The sequence below is a fragment of the Mustela nigripes genome, chromosome 16 (assembly GCF_022355385.1).
Source record: "Mustela nigripes isolate SB6536 chromosome 16, MUSNIG.SB6536, whole genome shotgun sequence".
Taxonomy (NCBI): domain Eukaryota; kingdom Metazoa; phylum Chordata; class Mammalia; order Carnivora; family Mustelidae; genus Mustela; species Mustela nigripes.
The window spans coordinates 58,634,975-58,656,081 of record NC_081572.1 but is presented as its reverse complement, the minus strand read 5'-3'; the positions used below and the strand labels follow the sequence as shown (position 1 = coordinate 58,656,081).

At 57.5% G+C, this 21,107-nt stretch overlaps 2 protein-coding genes and 1 long non-coding RNA gene across 14 annotated transcripts in view; 1 reads left to right on the top strand and 2 right to left on the bottom strand.

Annotated features, from left to right (window-relative positions):
• MINK1 (misshapen like kinase 1) overlaps positions 1-2,716 on the bottom strand; it is a 42,070-nt gene extending 39,354 nt beyond the window's left edge. For 4 of the 10 annotated variants that reach the window (XM_059380923.1, XM_059380924.1, XM_059380928.1 and 1 more), the window contains exon 1: positions 2,421-2,714. In XM_059380923.1, coding sequence (XP_059236906.1) covers positions 2,421-2,477 — 57 coding nt within the window. In that variant the 5' untranslated portion in view covers positions 2,478-2,714. Of the gene's footprint in view, positions 1-2,420 lie in introns of all 10 variants that reach the window. The other 6 variants (XM_059380926.1, XM_059380927.1, XM_059380931.1 and 3 more) reach the window with 4 other exon arrangements.
• A 5,139-nt stretch (positions 2,717-7,855) lies between these two features.
• Positions 7,856-19,820, bottom strand: PLD2 (phospholipase D2). 3 transcript variants are annotated; one of them, XM_059380935.1, is made up of 25 exons: positions 19,731-19,820; positions 19,028-19,137; positions 18,816-18,946; positions 18,584-18,726; positions 18,050-18,155; positions 17,893-17,958; positions 17,705-17,763; positions 17,483-17,575; positions 17,230-17,382; positions 16,665-16,814; positions 13,584-13,667; positions 13,362-13,440; positions 12,576-12,686; positions 12,220-12,390; positions 11,753-11,879; positions 11,427-11,545; positions 11,239-11,352; positions 11,011-11,115; positions 10,708-10,796; positions 10,493-10,606; positions 10,309-10,358; positions 9,946-10,080; positions 9,635-9,788; positions 8,945-9,059; positions 7,856-8,669 (listed from the first exon to the last, which is right to left on the bottom strand). In XM_059380935.1, exons 2-25 carry the CDS (start codon positions 19,134-19,136, stop codon positions 8,445-8,447), a joined length of 2,802 nt encoding a protein of 933 aa, XP_059236918.1. In that variant the 5' UTR covers position 19,137; positions 19,731-19,820; the 3' UTR covers positions 7,856-8,444. The 3 variants fall into 3 exon arrangements, with proteins under 3 accessions (XP_059236918.1, XP_059236917.1, XP_059236916.1); XM_059380934.1 differs by lacking the exon at positions 19,731-19,820 and adding an exon at positions 19,592-19,686; XM_059380933.1 differs by lacking the exon at positions 19,731-19,820 and adding an exon at positions 19,253-19,585.
• A 27-nt stretch (positions 19,821-19,847) lies between these two features.
• Positions 19,848-21,107, top strand: LOC132004473 (uncharacterized). Its single transcript, XR_009400520.1, has 3 exons — positions 19,848-20,122; positions 20,489-20,629; positions 20,779-21,107. It is a non-coding gene; the product is annotated as an uncharacterized LOC132004473 (long non-coding RNA).

The following is a 21,107-nucleotide window of genomic DNA, read 5'->3' as shown; positions in this document are numbered from 1 at the left end:
CTCCTGGGCTGGGAGAGAAATGGAGCCTCGGAGTTCAAGTGCGCCCGGGGCTCACAAAGTGGCAGGCCCATAGGCCTTTCCATGCAGGGCGAGAGCTGAGTGCCATTCAGTCTGGCCCCCTATGGGACTATTACTCTCATCACCAGCTGAAAACCGAGCCTTCCTCTGAAACGAGGAGAAAGACGATGTGGGCTCTGCAAGGCCAGCTAGTAAGTGAACACGTCCCACTCTTGTCCCTCCCAGCCCCCCAGGCCCCCAACACAAGATGCCATAGGAGAGGGAAACAGGCTTTGCTACTCTTTCTCCTGGCTGTCGGTTCCCAGTGGAGAACAGACAGGCGCAGAACAGGAAGATGAGTGAGCCGCCACTCCCCAGGGCCACAGGGCTCTGGAGGTGGAGCAGAGGGGACAGGCACTGAGAAAAAGTCAGCAGCAAGGAGAAAGGAGACCCTACCTAGCCCCATTTCAAAGAAAGCATAGCCCTCCATCCTAACCTGCAGTCGCTGGGTGGTGGAGGGGTGAGAGGACAGGGAGGGGGGACGTGGAGTGTTTCCTTGAGAAGCAGGGGGCAGGAAAGACAGATGCCCTGGGAGCAGGTCTGAGGCGCTTCTGATGGGAGGGAGAGGAGAAGGAGGCTTCTGCTTCTAGCACAGGAGTCCAGAAAGGAAATACCACAGCCAAGGTCAGAGGGTGTTTGCAGAATTGCTGGAAATCCCAGGCTGGGGAGTCCAGGCGAGAGAGTGGAGGATTCAAGGAAAGGAGAAGCTGGAGCAGAGCTCCACATGATTTCAACCGAAGGTCACGGTTTGCACCCTCCCGTTTTATTGTGCATCAACCCCCACAGCCACAGGGACCCGTGACCAGGGTTAATCAACTACCAAGGTGTTAAGGGAAGATAAGGATTCTAATAGGAGCAGAGCACATTAAGAGGAGCCAGAAATTCCATCATATTATACCCCACCAGACCCTCTGCCCACCAACACACACACACACACACACACACAATGAAATTTAACGCTGCATCTCCCTCCCAGCAATTTATCAACTTATCACCTTGTCTCCAGCAAGCCAGGTCTCCTGGCCCAACACAGCACCAAACAAATTATGCTCTGAATGTCAAGAAAAACTGTGTCACCTAGAGAAACCCAATTAACGACATGACTCTGTTCTCCTCAATTCCCCTCTCCCCCTCCAGGCGTATCCGGGGCACCGGTGTGGCTGACCGCCTTTTCCCACTACTGGCCACGTTCCCTGGTTGACTCCAAAGCCAAACGGATGAAACAGGGGCCTCCGGAGAAGCCGACCAAGCGAGGAGCATCGGGGGAATCCTGCTGCCCCCCACACCCTGGCCTGTGGCGGAAGCCCCAGGGACACAGCAAGAACACAGCACCTGGGCGGACAGTCCCTGGAGGGTTCACCTTGAAGTCCTACGCTGCTCCTCAAGCGGCACTCTGCTGAGAGCTCCTAAATGGGGGCGGCACGTGCCCCGGGAGGGACAATAAATAGGTGTTTCCAAGAAATCCCTGCCGTGGTTGTTTCCTCCGACCCCCTTTCCTGATGGGCCCCTCCCCCGAGAGACCTCCATCACCTCCCCCCACCCCACCCCCGCTGTTCTCCCAGGCTCCCCAGACCGCCGGCAGCGTGTGTCCCGGCGAGTCCATACACACAAACGTCCTCCCGGCGGTCGTGCCCGGGCCTCGCACGCCGACCAGCCCCCCGCCCCCGCCCCCGCCCCCGCCCCGCAGCGCTGCCGAGGGGGCCGTGCGAGCGGTGGGGACCCTGAGACCGGAAATGCCTGGTTCTGGACGGCTGCGCCGAAACGCAAGAGGAGGCGCGCGGAGAGCTGAGCCCCGGGACCAGGGCGACCGCAGCAGGCGCCGGGTGCAAGGGGAGGGTCGAAATGCCGTCCAGGGGAGAGGAGCATCCAGGGGTGGGCGAGCAGGGGGAGCTGTCAGGGTAGGGGCAAAGTTAAAACCCGAGGGGCCGAGAGCCGGTGGGGAGGAGGAGGAGGAGGAGGAGGAGGGAGACACAAGTAAGGGCAAGGCTGGTAAGAGGCCCGGAGGAGGGCCGGGGCCGGGGAGGGGCGCCGGCGGCGAGACTCTGCAGGTGGCGGGGCTGGGGCAGCAGGGTGGGGGAAGGGGGTCCGGGGCCCGCGTGCAGGCAGAGGTGGCCGGGGAGTGTGGGGGCGGGGCAGCACAGGGCGGGGACCGACCCGGCTCCCGGAATCTGCAGCGCGTGCACGGAGAAGGGGGGCCGAGGGAGGGGGCCCCCGCAGCGGCGGGCGCCAGGGCGAGGGGCTGGGGGCGCCGGGGCCGGCGGAGGGGCGCCCGGGGGGCACGTGAGGCGGGCGGCCGCGGCGCTCCCCGGCGGCGGGGGCGGGGGGCCTAGGAACCGGGGCGAGGCTGGGGGCGGCGCGCTCACCCGCAGGGCGGACAGGTCGATGTCGTCCAGGCTGCGGGCGGGGGCTGGGTCGCCCATGGCCTCCGCGGGCAGCCGGGCCCCGGGGCCGCTCAAGCTCCGGCTCGGTTATTCCGCTGCCGCTGTCGCCGCTTCTCCCCCATCGGGGGATCCCGGGGGCGGACTCCGCCGCGCCTCCCCCGGAGGACGCGGAGGGGGAGGGCCGGCGAGAGGACCGACCCACCGACTGACAGGAGCAAGCGCCCGGAGCCCGCAACCCGAGCCTCCCGCCGCTCCTGCGCAAGCGCGGAGTGGCCGCGCGCCGGGAGGGTGGACGAGGGAACGTGACGCGGGCGCGCCGGGTTCCCCTCCCCCTCGGCGCCGACACCTGCGCGCAGGCGCAGGAGAGAGCGCGAGCGCGGAAGGCGCGCGCGAGGGCCGAGCGACCGCGCGAGCCTGGCAGGCAGAAGTGGGCGGTGGCCGGGCGGCCGCGGAGCGCGCCCACCGGCCGGCGCGCGTGCGCACACGCGTTTCCTTCCCTTCCCCTGTTTTGCCCTTTCTCTCCCCCATTTCCTTCTTCGCTCTCCTTTGACGCTTTTCCTTCCCTTTCCTTCCTCTTTCGCGTGCCCCGCTGCCAATCAAGCCACCCACCTCTATTTGCGGGGGCAGGGGGGCGGGGCCCAACCCCCCTATTACTAGGGGGGTTGTTATGGTAACTCCCCACGCGAGGGCTGGGTGGCCTCTAGATAGGATGGGCTGTCCACCCACCTAATTGCCATGGCAACGGTGGAGCCGCCGAGGGAGGGGCCTGGGGCTGAGAATTTGGCTAGAGAAACCACGTGGGAGTTGGGCGGGGGCGCCGGGAGCCTCGGGGGTGCCCTTTACCCCCTTACCTGGCTGGAGTCGGGAGTGTTGCAGGCGGCACCCGAGATCTCAAGACGGGAATCCTCCCGCACACCTTTGTCTCTGCACAATGGCTCTGTTTCAGCAGTTACTCGTTGACCGATCACCGGAGCCGCGCGTGGGGGAAGGGGTGGTCGCGAGAGGCGGAGGAACCATGTCTAGCCCCTCCAGATCTTGCATGGGTCACCTTAGTCTAGTGTGCGCGCAGCACCCCCAGCCGTTAGCCTCACTGGAGCCTGGGTGACGCAATGAGAGGAACCAGGAGTCATGTTCCGCCACTGTCACGCTGTGCACAGTGATTTTTCGAAAACTCAAATCTGTTGTTCAGTGTCCTGTTTGAGACCCTTCACTGCGCCCCTACATTTGAATCAAGTATGGCATCGGAGACCCTTTGATTCTGACTGCTTTTCCTGCATTGTTTTCAACACTCTGCCATCCCATCTCACATGTACCCATAGTGAAATCTACTCACAGCAGCTGGAACCCAGCTCCGGCTCCTTCAGCCCGCACACCGGCTCTTTCTCCCTGGATATTCTGGCCACGCCCACTCTACCTGCGCCTTGCTTTGCCCTACACATCTAAATCACCGCCTCCGTGAAGCCTTCCTTGATGTGCCAAGGCTCAAACTCTTCTGTTTTAACTGCCTGCTTTAAACCCATGGTGACATTGTAGTCTTTGAATTGTAAATGTCTGTCGCATCTCCTTAAAGGCAGGAATCATGACAGCCTTGTTCAGCACAGGTCTTGGCGCCCATTAGAGGTTCAGTAACATGGTAAGTGAATGAAGGCGTCTGTCCTTTGGGCAGACACTGGGTATATGGTAATGCAAGATCAAGTCCATGGGATAGCAGGAAAAAATAGAATCTGAAGTTAGTCCTTTGGGCAAGTCAATCTCTGAGGTTCAATTCTAGCATCTATGAAATAGAGAAGAGATTAGGATAAAATTAGATATGTATAGCACTTGGCATACACTAGGTCCTCAATACATTTGCTTATGCCTGCTTAATAGGCAGTGTTTAATAGAGACGCTGAGGGGCTCTTCGGTGGCTCAGTCGGTTAAGCATCTGCCTTTGGTTCAGGTCATGATCCCAGGGTCCTGGGATCAAGTTCTGCTTTGGGCTACCTGCTCAGCGGGGAGTCTGCATCTCCCTTCCGTCTGCCTGCTGCTCCCTCTGCTTGTGCGCGCTCTCTCTCTCAAATAAATAAAATCTTTAAAAAAAAAAAAGAGATACTGAATCAATGAGTGAGTTGATGAAGAGAGCAGGGATAGTTTAGACCGCCAGACTTCAGGGGATTGCAGATAGACCGACAAGACAGTTCGAAGCAGAAGCCCTCCTAGCCCCAACCCAGCTCGGGACACCTGCTGTCTCCACCATCCCCCTCCACCACCGTTAATGAGGTAACGGTCCCCTTGGGAAAGAGGTACTTACTGCTGGCAATGAGGCTAATTAGCAGGATGCCAATTAGTACCAGGGGACCGCTGTATGTGGGAGGGGGGATTTCTTTTTTTTTAAAGATTTTATTTATTTATTTGTCAGAAAGAGAGAGCACAACACGGGGAGCAGCAGGCAGAAGGAGAGGGAGAAGCAGGCTCCCCAATGAGCAAAGTGCCTGATGCCCATTGATCCCAGGACTCTGGGATCATGACCTGAGCTGAAGGCAGATGCTTAACTGAATGAGCCACCCAGGAGTCCCATGGTGGGGGGGGGGGGTATTTCTTGTGTGCAAGTGGCTTCTTCAGAGGAAAGCGTGGCTGGGCTCAAAGCATGGGAGCAAGGCAGCGGCATTCCCCCTCTCCCCATTGTCATCCACTGCCCACCCCTCTTCGAGGAAGCCTTCCCAAACTCTTACCTCTGCTCCCCTCCATCTCTCCCTGCTCCTGTGGTCAATTCTCAGACTGGGGAGCGAGGCTGAGGGACTGATGGGCAAAAGCCAGGACCTGTGCTAAACTTTTTCCTAATCATGAAATAGTCCAGATACATAAAAAGATATGAACATATGTATAAAAGGCAAGTTCATCTACCCACCACTCAGCTTAAGAAAGAAATGCCAGCAATTCAGGTGAAGAATTCTCTGTTACGTCATTCTGTCAGCCCCTTCCCTCCACTTGCCCTCGGAGGTCACCCTCCTCAGCCCGGTGTGGGTTCCACTCTCTTAACAAACCATACCGTTTACCGGCAGACCTCATTTTTTGGTTGCATATTTTCCAAATGGAAGGTTTGGGCAACCCAGTGTTGGGCAAGTCTGTTGGAACCATTTTTCCAACAGTATCTGCTCACTTCCCTTCTGTGTCACATTTTCCTTAATTCTCCCAATATTTCGAACTTTTTCATCATTGTTATATTTGCTATGGTGATCTGCGGTCAGTGATTATGACTCACCAAAAGCTCAAGCGATGTTTGGCATTTTTTAGCTCTATTTTTTATTTATTTTTATCTTTTTTAAGTTTATTGATTGAACTCCTCTCTATATCCAATGTGGGGCTCGAACTCACAACCCCGAGATCAAGAGTCACATGTTCCTCTGATTGAGCCAGCCAGGTGCCCCAGTAATTATTTAAATAATTAAATGTTATTATAGTATTCATATAATTAATAATTGTCATTATTTATATATCATATTAATATTTATATAATTAATAAGCCATAATTAAAGTATTTTAAAATTAAGGTATATACACTGGGATTTTTTAGACCTAATGCTCTTGCATTTAACAGAATACAGTGTAGTGTAACATAACTGTTCTTACAATGCTAGTATTTACATGTATTGGCATGTATGTTTTATTTTATTGGTTTTTAAAATTTTTTAAAAGATTTATTTATTTATTTGAGAGACAGAGAGAGACAGCAGAGAGGAAAGGTCAGAGGGAGAAGTAGACTTCCTTCTGAGCAGGGAGCCTGATGGGGAACTCCATCCCCGGACTCTGGGATCATGACCCGAGCCGAAGGCAGGTGCCCAACCAAGCCACCCAGGTGCCCCTGTTTTTATTTTTTAAATATTTTATTTATTTGGGGGCACCTGGATGACTTAGTGGGTTAAGCATCTGCCTTTGGCACAGGTCATAATCCCAGGGTCCTGGGATCCAGCCCTGCATCACACTCCCTGCTTGGTGGGGAGTTTGTTTCTCCCTTTCCCTATGCTGCTCCCCCTGCATGTGCTCTCTCTCTCTCTGTGTCAAATAAATAAAATCTTAAAAATTTTTGAGGGGCACCTGGTGGCTCAGTTGTTAAGTGTCTGCCTTCGGCTCAGGTCATGGTCCCAGATTCTGGGATCGAGTCCCACATCGGGCTCTCTGCTCAGTGGGGAGTCTGCTTCTCTCTCTCCTACTCCTCCTGCTTATGTTCCCTCTCTCTCTGTCAAATAAATTAAAAATCTTTAAAAAGTTTTTCCTATAATTTATTTCAGAGAGAGATAGAGAGTACAAATGTGGTGAGGGGAGAGAGAGACAGAGAGAACCCCCAACTGACCCCATGGAACATGTTCCATCTCCAGATCCAGAGATCACGACCTGAGCCAAAATCAAGCCACTCACTTAACCTACTGAGCCTCCCAGGCCCCCTGTATGTCCAATACCGAGCAATGCGTCACAACCAACAGATCAGTTTCTTCTTAGGGGGAGCAGCAGGTTGAGGGAGAAGCAGGCTCCCCGCGGAGCAATGAGCCCAACGTGGGACTCAATCCCAGAACCCTGGGATCATGACCCAGGGAAGGCAGATGCTTAACCAACTGAGCCCCCCAGGTGCCCCCAGGTAACAGCTTCTTAGTGCAGGAAAGTAAACCTGATGAAGGGTGTGACCCTAACAAGCCCTGGGAGGCCAACGACATCATGCGGGTCACTTTGCTGCCCTGCTGGCTTCCTGGCTCTGGCTCTGCCACCAGACCGGTAGTGTCCCTGGGCCGCGTCTGCCTCCCTCTGGTCCGGAGAGGCACCGGCCTGGAGAGCCGGATGCCGGCATGGAAAGCGTGTGCCTGCTCTGTTCGATATGCAAGCAGGCCCCCAGCAGTAAGCGGCTACGGAGCACCCGCTTGTCTTTGGCAGAGAGTAGATGCTCAGTAAATACTTGAATCAATGACTTCATCTTTACAGCAAGCTCCTCTCATTTCCCAGCGGGGACCCCTGAGGCCCAGAGAAGTGCTAGGACCTGACGGGGTCACCTTGGCCACGACAAGCTGGGGATTCGGCCCTGTTCTTCCTGCCCTCAAGGCTATGCCCTTAACCACTCCCAAAGGGGCCTCCCTGAGCTTCTTCCTCTGTTGTCACTCCAGGACCACGAGACACCCCTTCAGCCCTCCAGCGCAGGGAAGCACCATCTCCTGGCTCTCCGGAGGTCCTGGCTTGGCCCCGCCCTTCTTGCTGGCCAGGTGCTGTGTGAGCACCTCCTCTTCCCAGCAGCCGGGTTAGCTGCTAAAAGGACCAACAGGTACAGTAGAGATGAATGTGCAGAAAGGAGCCAGGCGCTGGGTGTGAGCAGGTGCCGGGGGGCCAAAGCTCAGGTGGGCGGGAAGGGGGAGGCAAGCGCCAGGCTCTCGGTTTGGCCAAGGGAGAGGCAGGGACCTCTTCTATGCCTTTATTTATGAAATGCTTCTTGAATGGATACAAAGCTAGTGTCTATCTGTAGGCAGGGGGAGAGAGTTAGTGTGCGCCTCCCACCCCACCCTCCCTGCCGTGGGGGCTGAAGCCGGGAGAGGCTTCATCCTTCCCTCCACCTTGGCTGTGATGAGCCCGGAGAGGCCGTGGGGTGGGAGGGGTTCAAGGGCAGTTGGAGGTAAGGGGGAGCTGGGAAGGCCCAGGACAGAGCCGGCCTCTCCTGCAGGGACAGACTTCCCCAGGCTTGCAGGTGGGCGGGCAGACGGGTGGGAGGTTTGCTTCTCCCCCAGTGCAGTGGTTTCAAGTGGGTAGTGGGGAGGAGGAACTTCTCCGGGACCGTCTCCTGCCTCCCCAATCCAGGGTCTGGAGCATCCTCTTCGGGGTCCTTCTCAAGGGAGGGTCCACTGCGGTGACTTCTCTAGTCCCCTCAGGCATGCCTGCCTGCCTGCCCTGGGTCCCAGGGGGCACTGCCCTCCGTACTTAGGGTTGGGGGCAGGGAGCCGGCCTCAGTGGTGCCCGAGGCGGCTGGTATGCCATCCCGGGCTGGAGCCACCACTATGTCCACACTTCGAGGGGCATCACGCCTTCCTTGCTCCCCAGGGGCGGCAGCAAATTTTCTTCCTCCAGGAACTTGAGGGGAAAGTGGACCAGGTGACCCTGGACCTGGGTGAGCTCAGACCTGGCCAGAGGTGGGCTGACCGTGGCCAGGGGCTCTGCAGCCACGTATTCCCGGAGTGCCCGCAGGGAGCGGATGGCGTTGGATGGCAGGCAACGGAAGATCTGTGGGCGGGGGGCAGGGGGCATAGAAGCCAGTAAGGCTTGGAGAGACTCTGCCAAGAGTCCAAAAGCCCAACTGGGCTGGACACCCCCAGTTCTCACACCACAGCCCCCCACATTGACCCCGAGCTGCTGAACCCCATGATCTGCCCCCCACACTTTCACCTCTCTTCTGAGAATGGCTCAGTGGTGGGGCTCTCTCCATCCTACCCTGAACGAGACAATCCATGCATTTCCACACAGAGACCCCCCTCCTCACCCCCTGCCCCGGCACCCACCTGCTCATAGATATTGGCATTGTTCTCTGCTGTGTCTTGCCATAGCTGGAAAAAGTCATCACAGACAGGATCTCGGAGGTCCAGATCCGGCCGGGCATCTGCCCCAAGAATCACACTACAGGACAAAAGGGTGCCCACAAGGTCAGATTAAGATCCTTGGAGAACCCGGGACACCTGGGTGGCTCAGTCAGTGAAGTATCTGCCTTCGGCTCAGGGCCCTGGGATCGAGTCTACATTGGGCTCCCTGCTCAGTGGGGAGTCTGCTTCTCCCTCTGCCTCTGCTGCTGCCCCTGCTTTTGTGCTCTCTCTGACAAATAAGTAAATTTAAAAATCTTAAAAAAAAAAAAAAGGATCCTTGGAGAACTTGACTGCTGGAAAAGTCATTTTGTGCCTACCCAAGTAATTCAAAATAAACACACTGTTAAATAGTAAAATAAGGGCAAACGGGCCCAACAGAGTTTTAATCTGTCTCCTCTTTGACCACTAACTTGATGCTTTACAAAAAAAAAAAAAAAAAAACTATTTTTAGAGTATTTGCTTCTTATCTTTTTGATAGCCCTACTTGGCCCTGAGTCAGATCAGGAACTCCAGTGCTACTTACCGGTAGTAAGCCCTCCACACACCTCCCCAGAAGGCAGGCCAGCCCCCTCCCGACCTCTTCCTTCCCCGCAGCACCCTGTCCCACTCTACCTGAAGCAATGCTTCCGCAAACTCAAGGCAAACCTGCCCGCCTGATAATCCCTGCCATCCATGAGGGAGGGCTCCATCTCTGTGTCCTGGATCAGCACGGCTAGCTCACTGTCCCGCTTGCCCAGCAAGCTACGGTCATTGATGTTCGCAGAGCCTGGGACAGGTGCAGGACACGCTGTGTCTGCCTGAGCCCCAGGGAGGACCCTCTACCAGAGGACCAGCCAGTGTCCTTCACCCCATCCCCCACTGCTGGGCCTGGCTCCACACCCCACCCCTCCTCTTGCTGCCAGGGGTCCTGATCCGGGACTGACCAATGATGACCGTCCGGTCATCCGCGATGAGCATCTTGCTGTGGATATAGATGAGCTCTGAGACCGGGTGTCCACCCAGCTCTCCGTGGGTGCGCAGCCCACAGATGGACATATAGTCCCGCCACGCTGTCCCCACTGAAAGAAAGATGGGGGAGGGGATGAGGTAACAGGTGCCCTCTCGTGCTGATGGAGCCCTGTCCCAGGTACCCCCCACTTCAAAAGGCCTAGAGCTAAGTCTGCATGCGTCTCCCTGCAGCCCAAGACTACCTGCAGTTTCAGAGTAGTAGCAGCCCCAGAACCATGCGAGGAGAGGCTCCCCTGCCTGGTGGTCCGGGGCCTGAACCCCCCACCCCCAGCACTCACTGGCTGCTTTGAGGCGATGTAGGATGGAGTACTCCCCACGGCACAGGGTCCTGCGGAAAAAAGTGGGTGAGGGAGGGGGAGGCTAGGGGATGTCAGGAGAATGGTGGACCTCAAAAGTCCAGCAGAAAGGGAGCGGGACAGACTCAGGGCAGGGGCACGGATGGGTGGCCATGGGGGGGGTCACCTGTAGGTGAAGTGCAGAATGGCCTGGATAGAATTCCCACCACCTGTAGTGATGTCACCCTCGAAACCGGGCAGCAGGGGCAAAAGAACGTAGACTCGGAAGCACTGCCCATGTCTGGGGAAGGGGGCGGAGTCAGAGGCGGGGCCAGACACACACCACGCCCCTCCTGGTTTAAACCACGCCCAGACGCCCATCCTGCCGCCAGTCCGCCTTACTTGTGGGCCTTCAGGATTCTGTCCACAATCTCATCGCCCACCTTGTTGAGAACGGTCCGCCCATCCGAGCAGCTAATGAAGAACTGATTCTGAGGCAGGGACCCAAGACAGGCATCAGCTGCCAGGGCCCTGCCCGGTTCCCTCCGCTCAGCGCCAGCCCCATCTCGAGGTTCCGGCCCACCCCGGGGTTTCACACCTCTCCAGGCCCAGCCACACCAGCCCTCCAGGACTGATCCCACAGCTATCCTCAGTCCCTCTCCTCAGACGCCCCCTCCCTTCCCTGTCCCCCAACCCCCGTCAGACCTCGATGTATAGAAAGTGCTGGCTCTCCCTGATGGTGTGCAGGTAGGCGTTGAGGATAGAGTTCTCCAAAGTCCCTGCTGACCAGCGGTCCACAGACCGCAAGACCTGGGGGGACAAGGAATAGGATGTGGCTCCTGACCGCAGGAGAGCAGTCTGGGCAGCTCTCAGGTTTGGGGCAGTGGGCTGAAGGGAGGGAGGAGTAAGGACAGGTTGAAAGGGAAGCCTCACCTGCACGGTGGTGCACTGCCCCCCGGGGAGCGTGAAGGGGAGCTGGTCTGCTGTGCTGGTGGATTTGGGCAGCAGGTAGGGATACATGGGTGTCTTATACTTGGCCTTGGTCATCTGAGGTGGAGGGATGGCTGTCAGCGGGAGGTAGCTCCTTCCCACCACCAGCACCCCCAGGACAGAGTGAGCACCTTGGTGAAGTTCCAGCGTTGGATGAAGTGCCGGGCCAGGTCCCGGGCAGGGAGACCATGCACGGCCACCCCGACGTCCCGCCATGGCATCCGGGGCATGGTCTCCCTGTCAATGAAATCTGGGGGTCCCGGGAGAATCAGGGGCAAGGCCAGGGATGGTCTCTTGGGGACGGTTCCGACATCCCCAAGCGCTTCCGGCTCCGACAAGGAGCCGATCAGAGGGAAGGCCACGTTACCCTTGACCCAGCTCCTCCCATTCATAGCCCCCACCCGGACATCTGCCCCTACTCCCTTGTCCTGGGGGCTATGGAGGAGGGGACCCTCACCCTCAAAAGGCCGGTCCAGCTGTACCCAGTCCTTCGTGATAAGATTGCTGTAGTCTTTGCCCAGCCAGAAGAATTGATTTTGTGAGAGGTCTGGGCTGCCTGGAGAGTCGGAGCCCGGCGGGGGAGGCTGTAGGGGAACACACCCAAGCCGGGGAGGGGGCAAGGAGAGGTCACAGGGAGCCATACAGAGCCAGGGCCCAGGAGGAGAGAGGGGCACTGATGCGAAACAGAGAGACATAGAGAGTAAGAGTGACACAGATGGTTCCCCCCAGCCCTCAGTGGCATTGGATGTCCTAGAGGAGCGGGGAGGGGTCTGGGGGCAGGGAGGGATTGGGTCTACTTCCCAGCAGCTTCCTGGGGCCCCAGTAAGAGGAACCCCGTGGTGGGCAGTGCCTGGAACGAGTGGAGGGGAAAGGGTGTGCATTGATGCGGTGTTTAGGGGAGCTTGGGAAGGCCTTGGCGATTACCTGTGGGGCCGCTGGCCCGGATGGGTCCCCGAGGTCAGTCAGGCGATAGTGCAGGTCATCCCAGCGGCCATAGGCGAGGTCCAGCCCCCCCAAGAATGCCACTACTTGGTCCACAACCAAGAGCTTCTCATGATGGGCCCACAGGGTCACCTGGTCTGGGTGGCGCATGACCTGCCGCAGGTGGGGGAGAGGGGTCAGGAGGGTGGGCTCTGGTGAGGGGAGAACCGAAGCGCCAGGAGGGAGGATAGGAAGATGGAAGAATGAGACATTCATTTGAGGACAGGGAGAGTTGGGGGCTGGGAAGCCTGGAGGGTAGGGCTGCAGTTGGGGGGGGGTGTCTCTGACACCTGAGTCACCTTTATGTTGTGATGCAGCAGCATTAGGGCTCTCTTGCTATAGCCACTGTTAATGCCCAAGGCCAACTCCACTTCCTTAAACAGCAGGACAGACACACGGACACCCTCCTCCTGGTGGTGGGGGTGGGGTGGGGGGGTGGGGGTGGCAGTGTGGCCATCAGATCCTAATGCCCTTTGCACGATGGCCCCTTTGCACCCTCCCAAACCCTGCCCCATGCTCGGGGTTGCTGTGTGAACCCCCACTCAGCCTGGACAGCCTCCACACTTACACCCAGCCATGGTGCTTGTGGCAAACTTGGCAATGGGCCAGCTGTTCACCTGTCCACCGGCTTGTCCATGTGCGCAGCTCCTTGCCTGCCTGTCACGGTCTACTCGCCCACGTTCCCCACCATGTACTTCCCCCCGTTCTGTGCCGCCCATCCTGCACCCACCCACTGCATCCCTGTTGGCACCCCTCCGACTGCCTGTCCTTCTCTCTGTCCCCCTTCCCGCCATCCCTCCGTCCACTGGCCCCCACTCGCCATCATGGTCTGCACGTCCAGTGACACCTACAGATGCCCGGACGTGGCAGCCACTGCAGCGATGTTAGTCCAGTGAGAAAGGCAACACACATCCGCCCCCAGCCCCCGATGAAACAAAGCCTAAAGGGTACTGGGAGAGACATCTACACTGGCTCCAGGAGAAGCATTCCCTACCTTCTCCCACACTGCAGTCTATTCTAAACCAACCCCCCCCCCCATGGGCCGCCCCCTCATGCCTCCCCTCCAGCCTGACCCCTCTCCTCACCGCCTTCCTCTTGAGCATAATGTCCAGTCTCCAGTCATCTGAATGGGCAGGACGCTTCAGGTAAATTTCCGGACTCAGCCTGGGATTGGGGCCGGAGGTCAGAAGCAAGCTAAGCCTTACCCAACCAGCAGCCACTCCCCCACCCCTCCCTCTGTGGCCCGTAAGCTGATCCCCGGCAGGCCCGACCCTGCCCCTTCCTGTTTGAGCTCTTCCCTTACTCACCACCAATCTGTGATGAAAATCTCCTCTTGAGCTCTCAGGATGGCATCCGCCACAGCGGCAAAGTAACCCGCCCCATTCACAAACCTGGGGGGAGGCCAAGCCAAGGAAGTCAGGGGAGTCAGAAGCCAGAAAGCTCTGGAGAGAAGACCGGAGGACAGCCACGGCTCAGAGGTGATAGCAGGGTCAGTCAAAGATCAAGAGTGATCAGAGCAGTCAGATGGATTATCAGATGTATCCAAGTGGGACAGACTTGCCAGTACAAGCTAAATAAAATTAGAAACCACAAAAGACACAATAAACGAAAGAAGATAACGACTAGAAGCATTAGTATGCCATATGTAAAGAGTTGTAACAAATCAGTAAGAAAAAGACATACAAGCAAACTGAAAAGTGGGCAAAGAATAAGAACTGACAGTTCATGGAGGAAATTAAAATGCTCAACCATACAAGAAGAGGTTCAATGTCACTAGCGAGGAAAAAAATTAATAATAAGATAAAATAACAGGTTTTGGGAAGCCTGGGTGGCTCAGTGGGTTAAGCCTCTGCCTTATGCTCAGGTCATGATCTCAGGATCCTGGAATGGAGCCCCACATCAGGCTCTCTGCTTGGCAGGGAGCCTGCTTTCCCTGCCCACCCCCACTGCCTACCTCTCTGCCTACTTATGATCTCTGTCAAATAAATAAATAAAATCTTAAAAAAAAAAAGAATAGGTCTTTAATCCACGAGATTAGCAAAAATAAAGACCACTAATAACTTGCAATATTAACACGTGGGGAAGTGAGCATTCTCACCGCTACGGGAATACACATGGGTTACAGCCTTCCTAGAGGACAGTTTGGCGGTATCTCCGGGAATATCGAGCACACATGTTCTCGAATACCAATAAATGCACAGAGTCCTTCTATTTCTAGGAATGCAACCTATTAAATGCTTAGACAAAAGCTGGGTTCACTGCGGCATCGTTTAAAATGAGGAATAACCAGGGCACCTGGGTGGCTCAGTCAGGGAAGTGTCTGCCTCCAGCTTGAGTCACCATCAGGGCTCCTGGGACGTCCCTGCTCAGCGGGGCATGTGCTTCTCCCTGGCCCTCTGCCACTCCCCCACTCTTGCTTGCACACGCACACCGGCTCTTTCCCTCTCTCAAATAAAAAAGATCTTAGGGGTGCCTGGGTGGCTCAGTGGGTTAAAGCCTCTGCCTTTGGCTCGGGTCATGATCTCAGGGTTCTGGGATGGAGCCCCGCATGGGGCTTTCTGCTCAACAGGGAGCCTGCTTCCTCTCTTTCTCTGCCTGCTCTCTACCTACTTGTGATCTCTGTCATATAAATAAATAAAATCTTAAAAAAAAAAAAAAGAAAAAAAGAAAGATCTTAAAAATAAAATAAACAATCTAAATGTTTAATCCCTGAGGCACCTGGGTGGCTCAGTGGGTTAAAGCCTCTGCCTTCGGCTCAGGTTGTGATTCCAGAGTCCTGGGATCGAGCCCCACATCAGGCTCTCTGCTCATTGGGAAGCCTGCTTCCTCCTTTCTCTCTGCCTGCTTCTCGGCCTACTTGTAATCTCTGTCTGTCAAATAAATAAATAAAATCTTTAAAAAAAAAAACAAATGCTTAATCCCTAACACACAAATTAAGTGAAGGAAAAATAAATGACAAAACCAAGTGCAGGATCTCATTTACATGTAAAACAAACAGCAGGGGTGTCTGGGGAGCTCAGTGGGTTAAGCCTCTGCCTTGGGGGGGGGGAGTTGTGGTCCCAGGGTCCTGGGATCAAGCCCTGCATCGGGCTCTCTGCTCAGCGGGAAGCCTGCCCACCACCACCACCACCACCACCCCCGCCCCCACCTCTCTGCCTACTTGTGATCTCTGTCAAATAAATAACTAAAATCTTAAAACAAAACAAAACAAAACAAACGCTAACATACATATAAGTCTACCAAAGTATGCTGGAAAAGAGCTAAGAAGATAAACACGATACTATTGTGAGGGCTACTTCTGGGGAGAGAAATGGGCTGCTGGGAGGTGGGTAGAGAGAAGTGGGGCTGAGCACAGAGGGTTGTGCAATGAATGGAAACTTACATGCTTAACGTGCTTCCACGTCACTTGAATTCTTATTTATTTCACTTATGTATTTTTTTAGGATTTTCTCTTTTGAAGCAATCTCTATGCCCAACGTGGGGCTCGAACTGACGGCCATGAGATCAAATATCGCATGCTCCCTGCACTGAGCCAGCCAGGCGCCCCTTGACATTCTAATAACTAACAGTTTCGTAGGATGGTGAAGAGCGGGGTCTCAGCCCCGAGGCTGCCGGGATTTGAATCCTGGCTCCACTGTTTACAGGCTGTGTAACCTTGGGCAAGGACCCTCACAGGGTTCGCCTGACGCCTTCATAACACACATAAAGCACGTAGGACAGTTCCCAGCACACAGTAAGTACTACGTGAGTATAAGCCATTAGTTCTGGTGTTAAAAAATAAATGTTTGCAGCCCATCCAAGAAAACAAGGCTTCCCCAACTCCCTCCCTGCCTGTGATGTAGTTTAGCTGCCTCTGCTCTTTCCAGCTCCTGCCTCGGGCCATCCTTGTCCTCAAGGCTGCTGCCTCCTGCAAGCCTGTCCTGATATCCCCATGCAGGGCCAGAGGCTCCCCTTCTGTGCTCGGTACCCCCACAACTACCTCTGGAATGGCAATCTGTCATTGCTTCATGATTGAATCAGCTACTGGGCTGGCTTCTTTCTCCTGCCACTGGGCCGGGCACAGAGTAGGTGCTTAGAAAAGGTTTGTTGAATGCATGAATGAATCAGAGAGTTTTGAAGAGATCCTAAGGCACAGAGAGGGACAGCATGGCAAAAGGGCAGGGGGGGTTGGTCACAGGAGGTCAGAGATTGGGTCAGAGGAGATTAGCGAGTAAGGAGAGTCAGAGAGGTCAGAGGGAGATTAGATATCAGTGTGGTTAGAGGGCAGCTGGTCAAGGAGACCAGAGAAGCCGCAGGGGGTGGAAAGCAGAAGAGGTTCAAGGACTCAGAAAACAGCAAGTGGGCCCAGAAGCCCACAGACAAGCTCTGAAGGGACGTCAGTGTCTCACCACCGGGCCAGGGTCCCAGGCCGGGGCGGGGCGTAGCTGTCATGTCGGTGCAGCTGTATGAAGTCCCTGCCCGGGCCCTGTGCCAGCTCCGTGATCTCCTGGCCCCACCACCGTGCCTGCCGGTAGCTGCCACACTTGAGAATCAGGGACCTGAGCAGGAAGAACAAGGGGGGCCTCAGCCACCTCCCCTCTCCGGCTGTCTCCTCCTTCCCACTTCCTGCCTTAGTCCCTCGTGCCCGACTCCACCCGGACGAGGCATGTCTCTGCCTTCTGCACGGCTGGGTCGCAGGCATGGAGCTGGGGGGCAGACCAGGCTCTCCGATTTGTCGGACGAGAGAGTGAACGGAGGAATGGATGGAGAGCCATTTCCCTCTGTCCGAGCCTCCTACTCACCGCCGCCCTCCCTGAGCCCAGCCACTACGAGTTCCCAGACATGTGGCCAGACCAGTTCCCTGGTTCCAAATCAAGGCCAGCTCCAGGGGCTGGAAATCCTTCCCTTCCTTCCACTCGCTCTCCCTCCCAGGTGTCCGTCCTCGTCCTCCCCCACCACCCCTTGTGGCCCTACCTGTGGGAGGTGTCGATCCTGACCCCATAGCGGGCCTCTGTGCTCCTTTTCCCCACGCGCACCTCGAAGCCAGGGTCGAAGAGCTGAACAAAGGAGATGGCGCCCGTCTCGAGGCACATGTACAGCAGGAAGGAGTCCTTCACCACCAGCCACCTGGAGCGGAAGGGCTCCGTCCGTTCCTCCCTGCCTGTGGGATCTCCTTCCTCATCCCTCCCTCCCGAACACGGCCTGGCGGGTCCGCTCCGGGACCCACCTCTTGGACCAGCGGTAACACACTTGGTCTCGGCCACAGCACGTGAGGCCAGGGACTCGGTGGCCTCCAGAGCGCTTCCGGATCACTCCCTCCCTGTGGGGAAAATCAGGAGAAGATGGTCCAAAAGGAATCCAGAGCCCCCCTCCCGCCCTCTCCCTGCAATGCTCTCCCCACCCTCCTGTGGGTTTGCTGGCTGTGGGGTGATGGGCATCGGACACTCACAGTCCTTTCGAGCCAAGGTCTGGGATAAAGGACAGCCGGCTGACTTCCAGGAATTCTGTCTGCAGAGGAAGACAATGGCTCAGAGGAGAGACTTCGCCTTTCAGCAGACCCAGGGCCTCTGCCACATGAGGGTCTGATGATACTGTTCCACCTGGAATGGCACAAGGGCCCAGTCCCCGGGGCCTTACCATGGCATGGTAGTTGCGGTAGAAAGACATGGTCAGGAGGAGGTTAAGGTAATTCTCCAGGTACTTCTGAAGCAGGGATGAGAGACAGAGACAGATGGGACCAGAGCCATTTTTGCACACCAGAAGCCTTCCCTGCCAGCCTGGTGTCTGGTCGCACCTGTTTGCTGGATGCATGTCTGCTGGAGCCCTCGGGACCCACGCGTGGTAAAGAGGGTATCTCTCTGTCGGCTGCTTCCCGGGCTGGAAGGTGGGCCACACCAAAGCTGTGGATGAGATCAGGGAGGAGGATCAAGAAGAACCAGGAAGCGGAGAACCTGGATTCCTGCAGCCCTAGGTATGGGATACTGGGGGAGGACTGGAGGCTGGCAGAAGGCCCCCAATCCTAAGAACAGAGACAAGAAAAGGAGCGAGGCTGCCAAGGGCATTTTGGGCATCCAGCCCGGCTGAGCTACTGGCATAGAACCACGGACAGGGTGAGCTGGGCTGGGAAGGTTTCCTGGTAACCGGGGTCAGGGGAGGGGGCCCCGGGGGCCAGAGCTGGGATGGGAAAGTAGCGGGGACAGAAGTATGGGTGGCTTGGAGGGGCGTGGAGACAGGCAGAAAACGGTACTGGGGGTTGGGTCAGGGGCTGCCCGTGCTGCCCCAGGGTGGGGGCTCCTGTCCTTGACAGGAAGCGGGAGGGTCCCCTTACCGCGCCAGAGGAAGCAGACTCATCAAGACTTTGTGTCTCAGGAGGTCCCGGTGCAGCTCCTGAAAATGCCGGAACTTCTTCTTGGTCGTCCAGGTAAAGGCGCCATGCGTCAAACGGACAGAGTACAGGGTGCAGGTTCCCACCTGGGAGTACGAGGGAGGGACTGAACGTTTGTCCCCTCGTTGGGCAGCAGCCCTCCCTTTGCCCAGCTCCCTGGCGCCCGCCCAGCCACCTTGGAGCCACTGGTGTATCTTTCAGTGCCCATCACTTGGGCCGTGACGGGGACTCCAGGGGCGAACACCAAGGGGCGCATTTTCAGAGGCTGCAGGTCGTAGATGGCCAGAAACGGGTGCATCCGGTCAGCTAGGAGGAGAGAAGGTGTTAGTGCGGGACGCCGGGAGTTCTCCGCCCCTCTCCTTCCCGACGGCCCTGCTCGCTGCGAACCTGGGTCCTCTCCCTCCTTCAGAGTGTCTAACTCATCGGGCTCCATATGCAACTGGCTGGAGTCCAGGTCGTCCCCAGAGGAGAACAGGCTCGCGGGGGTCGCCGCCATCCTAGGAGCATGGGGAGGCCTCAGGGAGGTGATCTGCCCTGCAGCCCCGCCCTCCCCCTCCCACTGGAGCCCCTCTTCTCCTTCAGTTCGCAACGAGACGCGGACCCGCCTCTGACCTCCATCCGGTACCCGGGTCCCGCATCCAAAATCCCTCGGCCCCGCCTCCCGGCCCGACCCGGCGCGCCCAGGAACTCCCGCCACGCCGCGGGGGCTCCCGAAGCGGGCCGGAGCAGACGCCGGGCCAAGGTGGGGTGGTCCCTGGGGGACTCAGGCCAGGCCCGGCCGCACGCGAGAGGGGGTCCCGCGGGAATGAGGAAGTGCGCGCGCCCCGCCCGGGAGGAAAAACCCAAATCTCGGCAGAGACCGCAGCCCCGCGGGCACCGAGTGCCGACCCCGCCGCCTCCTCCCCAGCCCCGGGTCGGGGCCCTCCGCCGCGCCCCTCCCCGGCCCCTCACCCGCAGCCCGAGCCGGCGCCCGCGCGGGTCCGCCAGCCGAGGGAGCGGCGCAGCAGCGGGGCCCACACCCGGGCGGCCGGGGAGGGGCGGGGCGGGCGATCGGGACCGGCCCCCCCGGGGGCGGGCCGCCCGGCCTTACCTCCGTGCCCGCCCCGTCGGCCCTGGCCCGCCCCCGCTGCCTGCACGCCCCGCGCGGTCAGTCCGAGCGCACGCGCCGTCCCCCGGCGGGGCCCGCGGCCGGCCCCTTCCTCCCCGCGCGGCCCGCGAGGGCTGCGGGGGGGCGCGGCCCCGGCTCGGGAGCGTGCACCGTGCACTGCGCACTGGCCCCGGGCGGGACTCTGCGCAAAGCCGCTCCCTGGGGACCGCCGGGTGGGGGGGCGAGCCTGGACGCGCTGAGGTTCCACGAGGCAGGATGTACCGTGGTTCCCGAAGTGCGGGTTTCCTTATCTGTCCTCTTGACGGACCTCTGGGCTGTTCCAGTCTCTTGCGACAGAGCGTCCGGAAACACTCCTGCCGCGGCCTCGCGGGCAGGTGCGGTTCCCACTCTCGCGGGACAGCTGGAGTGCAGTGGGTGGGTCGGCGTGTAAGTCGGAGGGTTGGGTGTGTAAGTCGGAGGGTCGGGAGTGTAAGTCGGAGGGTCGGTGTGTAAGTCGGGGGTCAAGTGCATAAGTCGGAGGGTCGGTGTGTAAGTTGGAGGTCGGGTGTGTAAGTCGGAGGGTGGGTGTGTAAGTCGGAGGGTCGGCGTGTAAGTTGGAGGTCGGGTGTGTAAGTCGGAGGGTCGGATGTGTAAGTTGGAGGGTGGGTGTGTAACTCGGCGGGTCGGGTTTGTAAGGGTATTTTAACGTTACAAGAAACTGCCGAACTGGTTTCCAAAATGGTCGCTCTGCTCTTGCGCAGCCCAATCGAGGCATGTTGGTCCAGCTCTCCCAGCGCACCGGCAGCGTTAGATGCTGTCAGTCTTTTCAGTGTTGGCCATCCAGTGCGCATGCACTAGCTGTCACCGGAGTTTTCTCTGCGTGTGTCTGATGCTTCACGAAGGTGACCATGTTTCATGCACTCGTTGGCCACTTGAATATCTTCTTTTGCAAATTGTCTGTTCCACTCTATTGCTAATTAAAAAACAAAACCACGTTGTCTTATCATTGAATCACGCATTCTTTATATATTTGGTATTTTTACTTTTTTAGGTGCGCTCCAGCCCAGCCTGGGGCTTGAACTCAGGATCCTGAGATCAAGGGTGGCAGGCCCTACCAACAGAGCCAGCCGGGTGCCCCTGTATTTAGGATGGAAATCCTGTATCAGACACATGTAAAACATATACTTTTTCACTGAATGGGGCATATGTGTTTCAAATAATGGTGCTTCTGGGGCGCCGGAGTTGCTGAGTGGGTTAAGCATCTGCTTGGGCTCAGGTCATGATCCTGGGATCCTGGGACTGAATTCTACATTGGGCTGTTCCTCTGCGGGGAGCCTGCTTCTTTCCTCTCCCTCTGCTCCTCCTGCTTTCTCTCTGTCA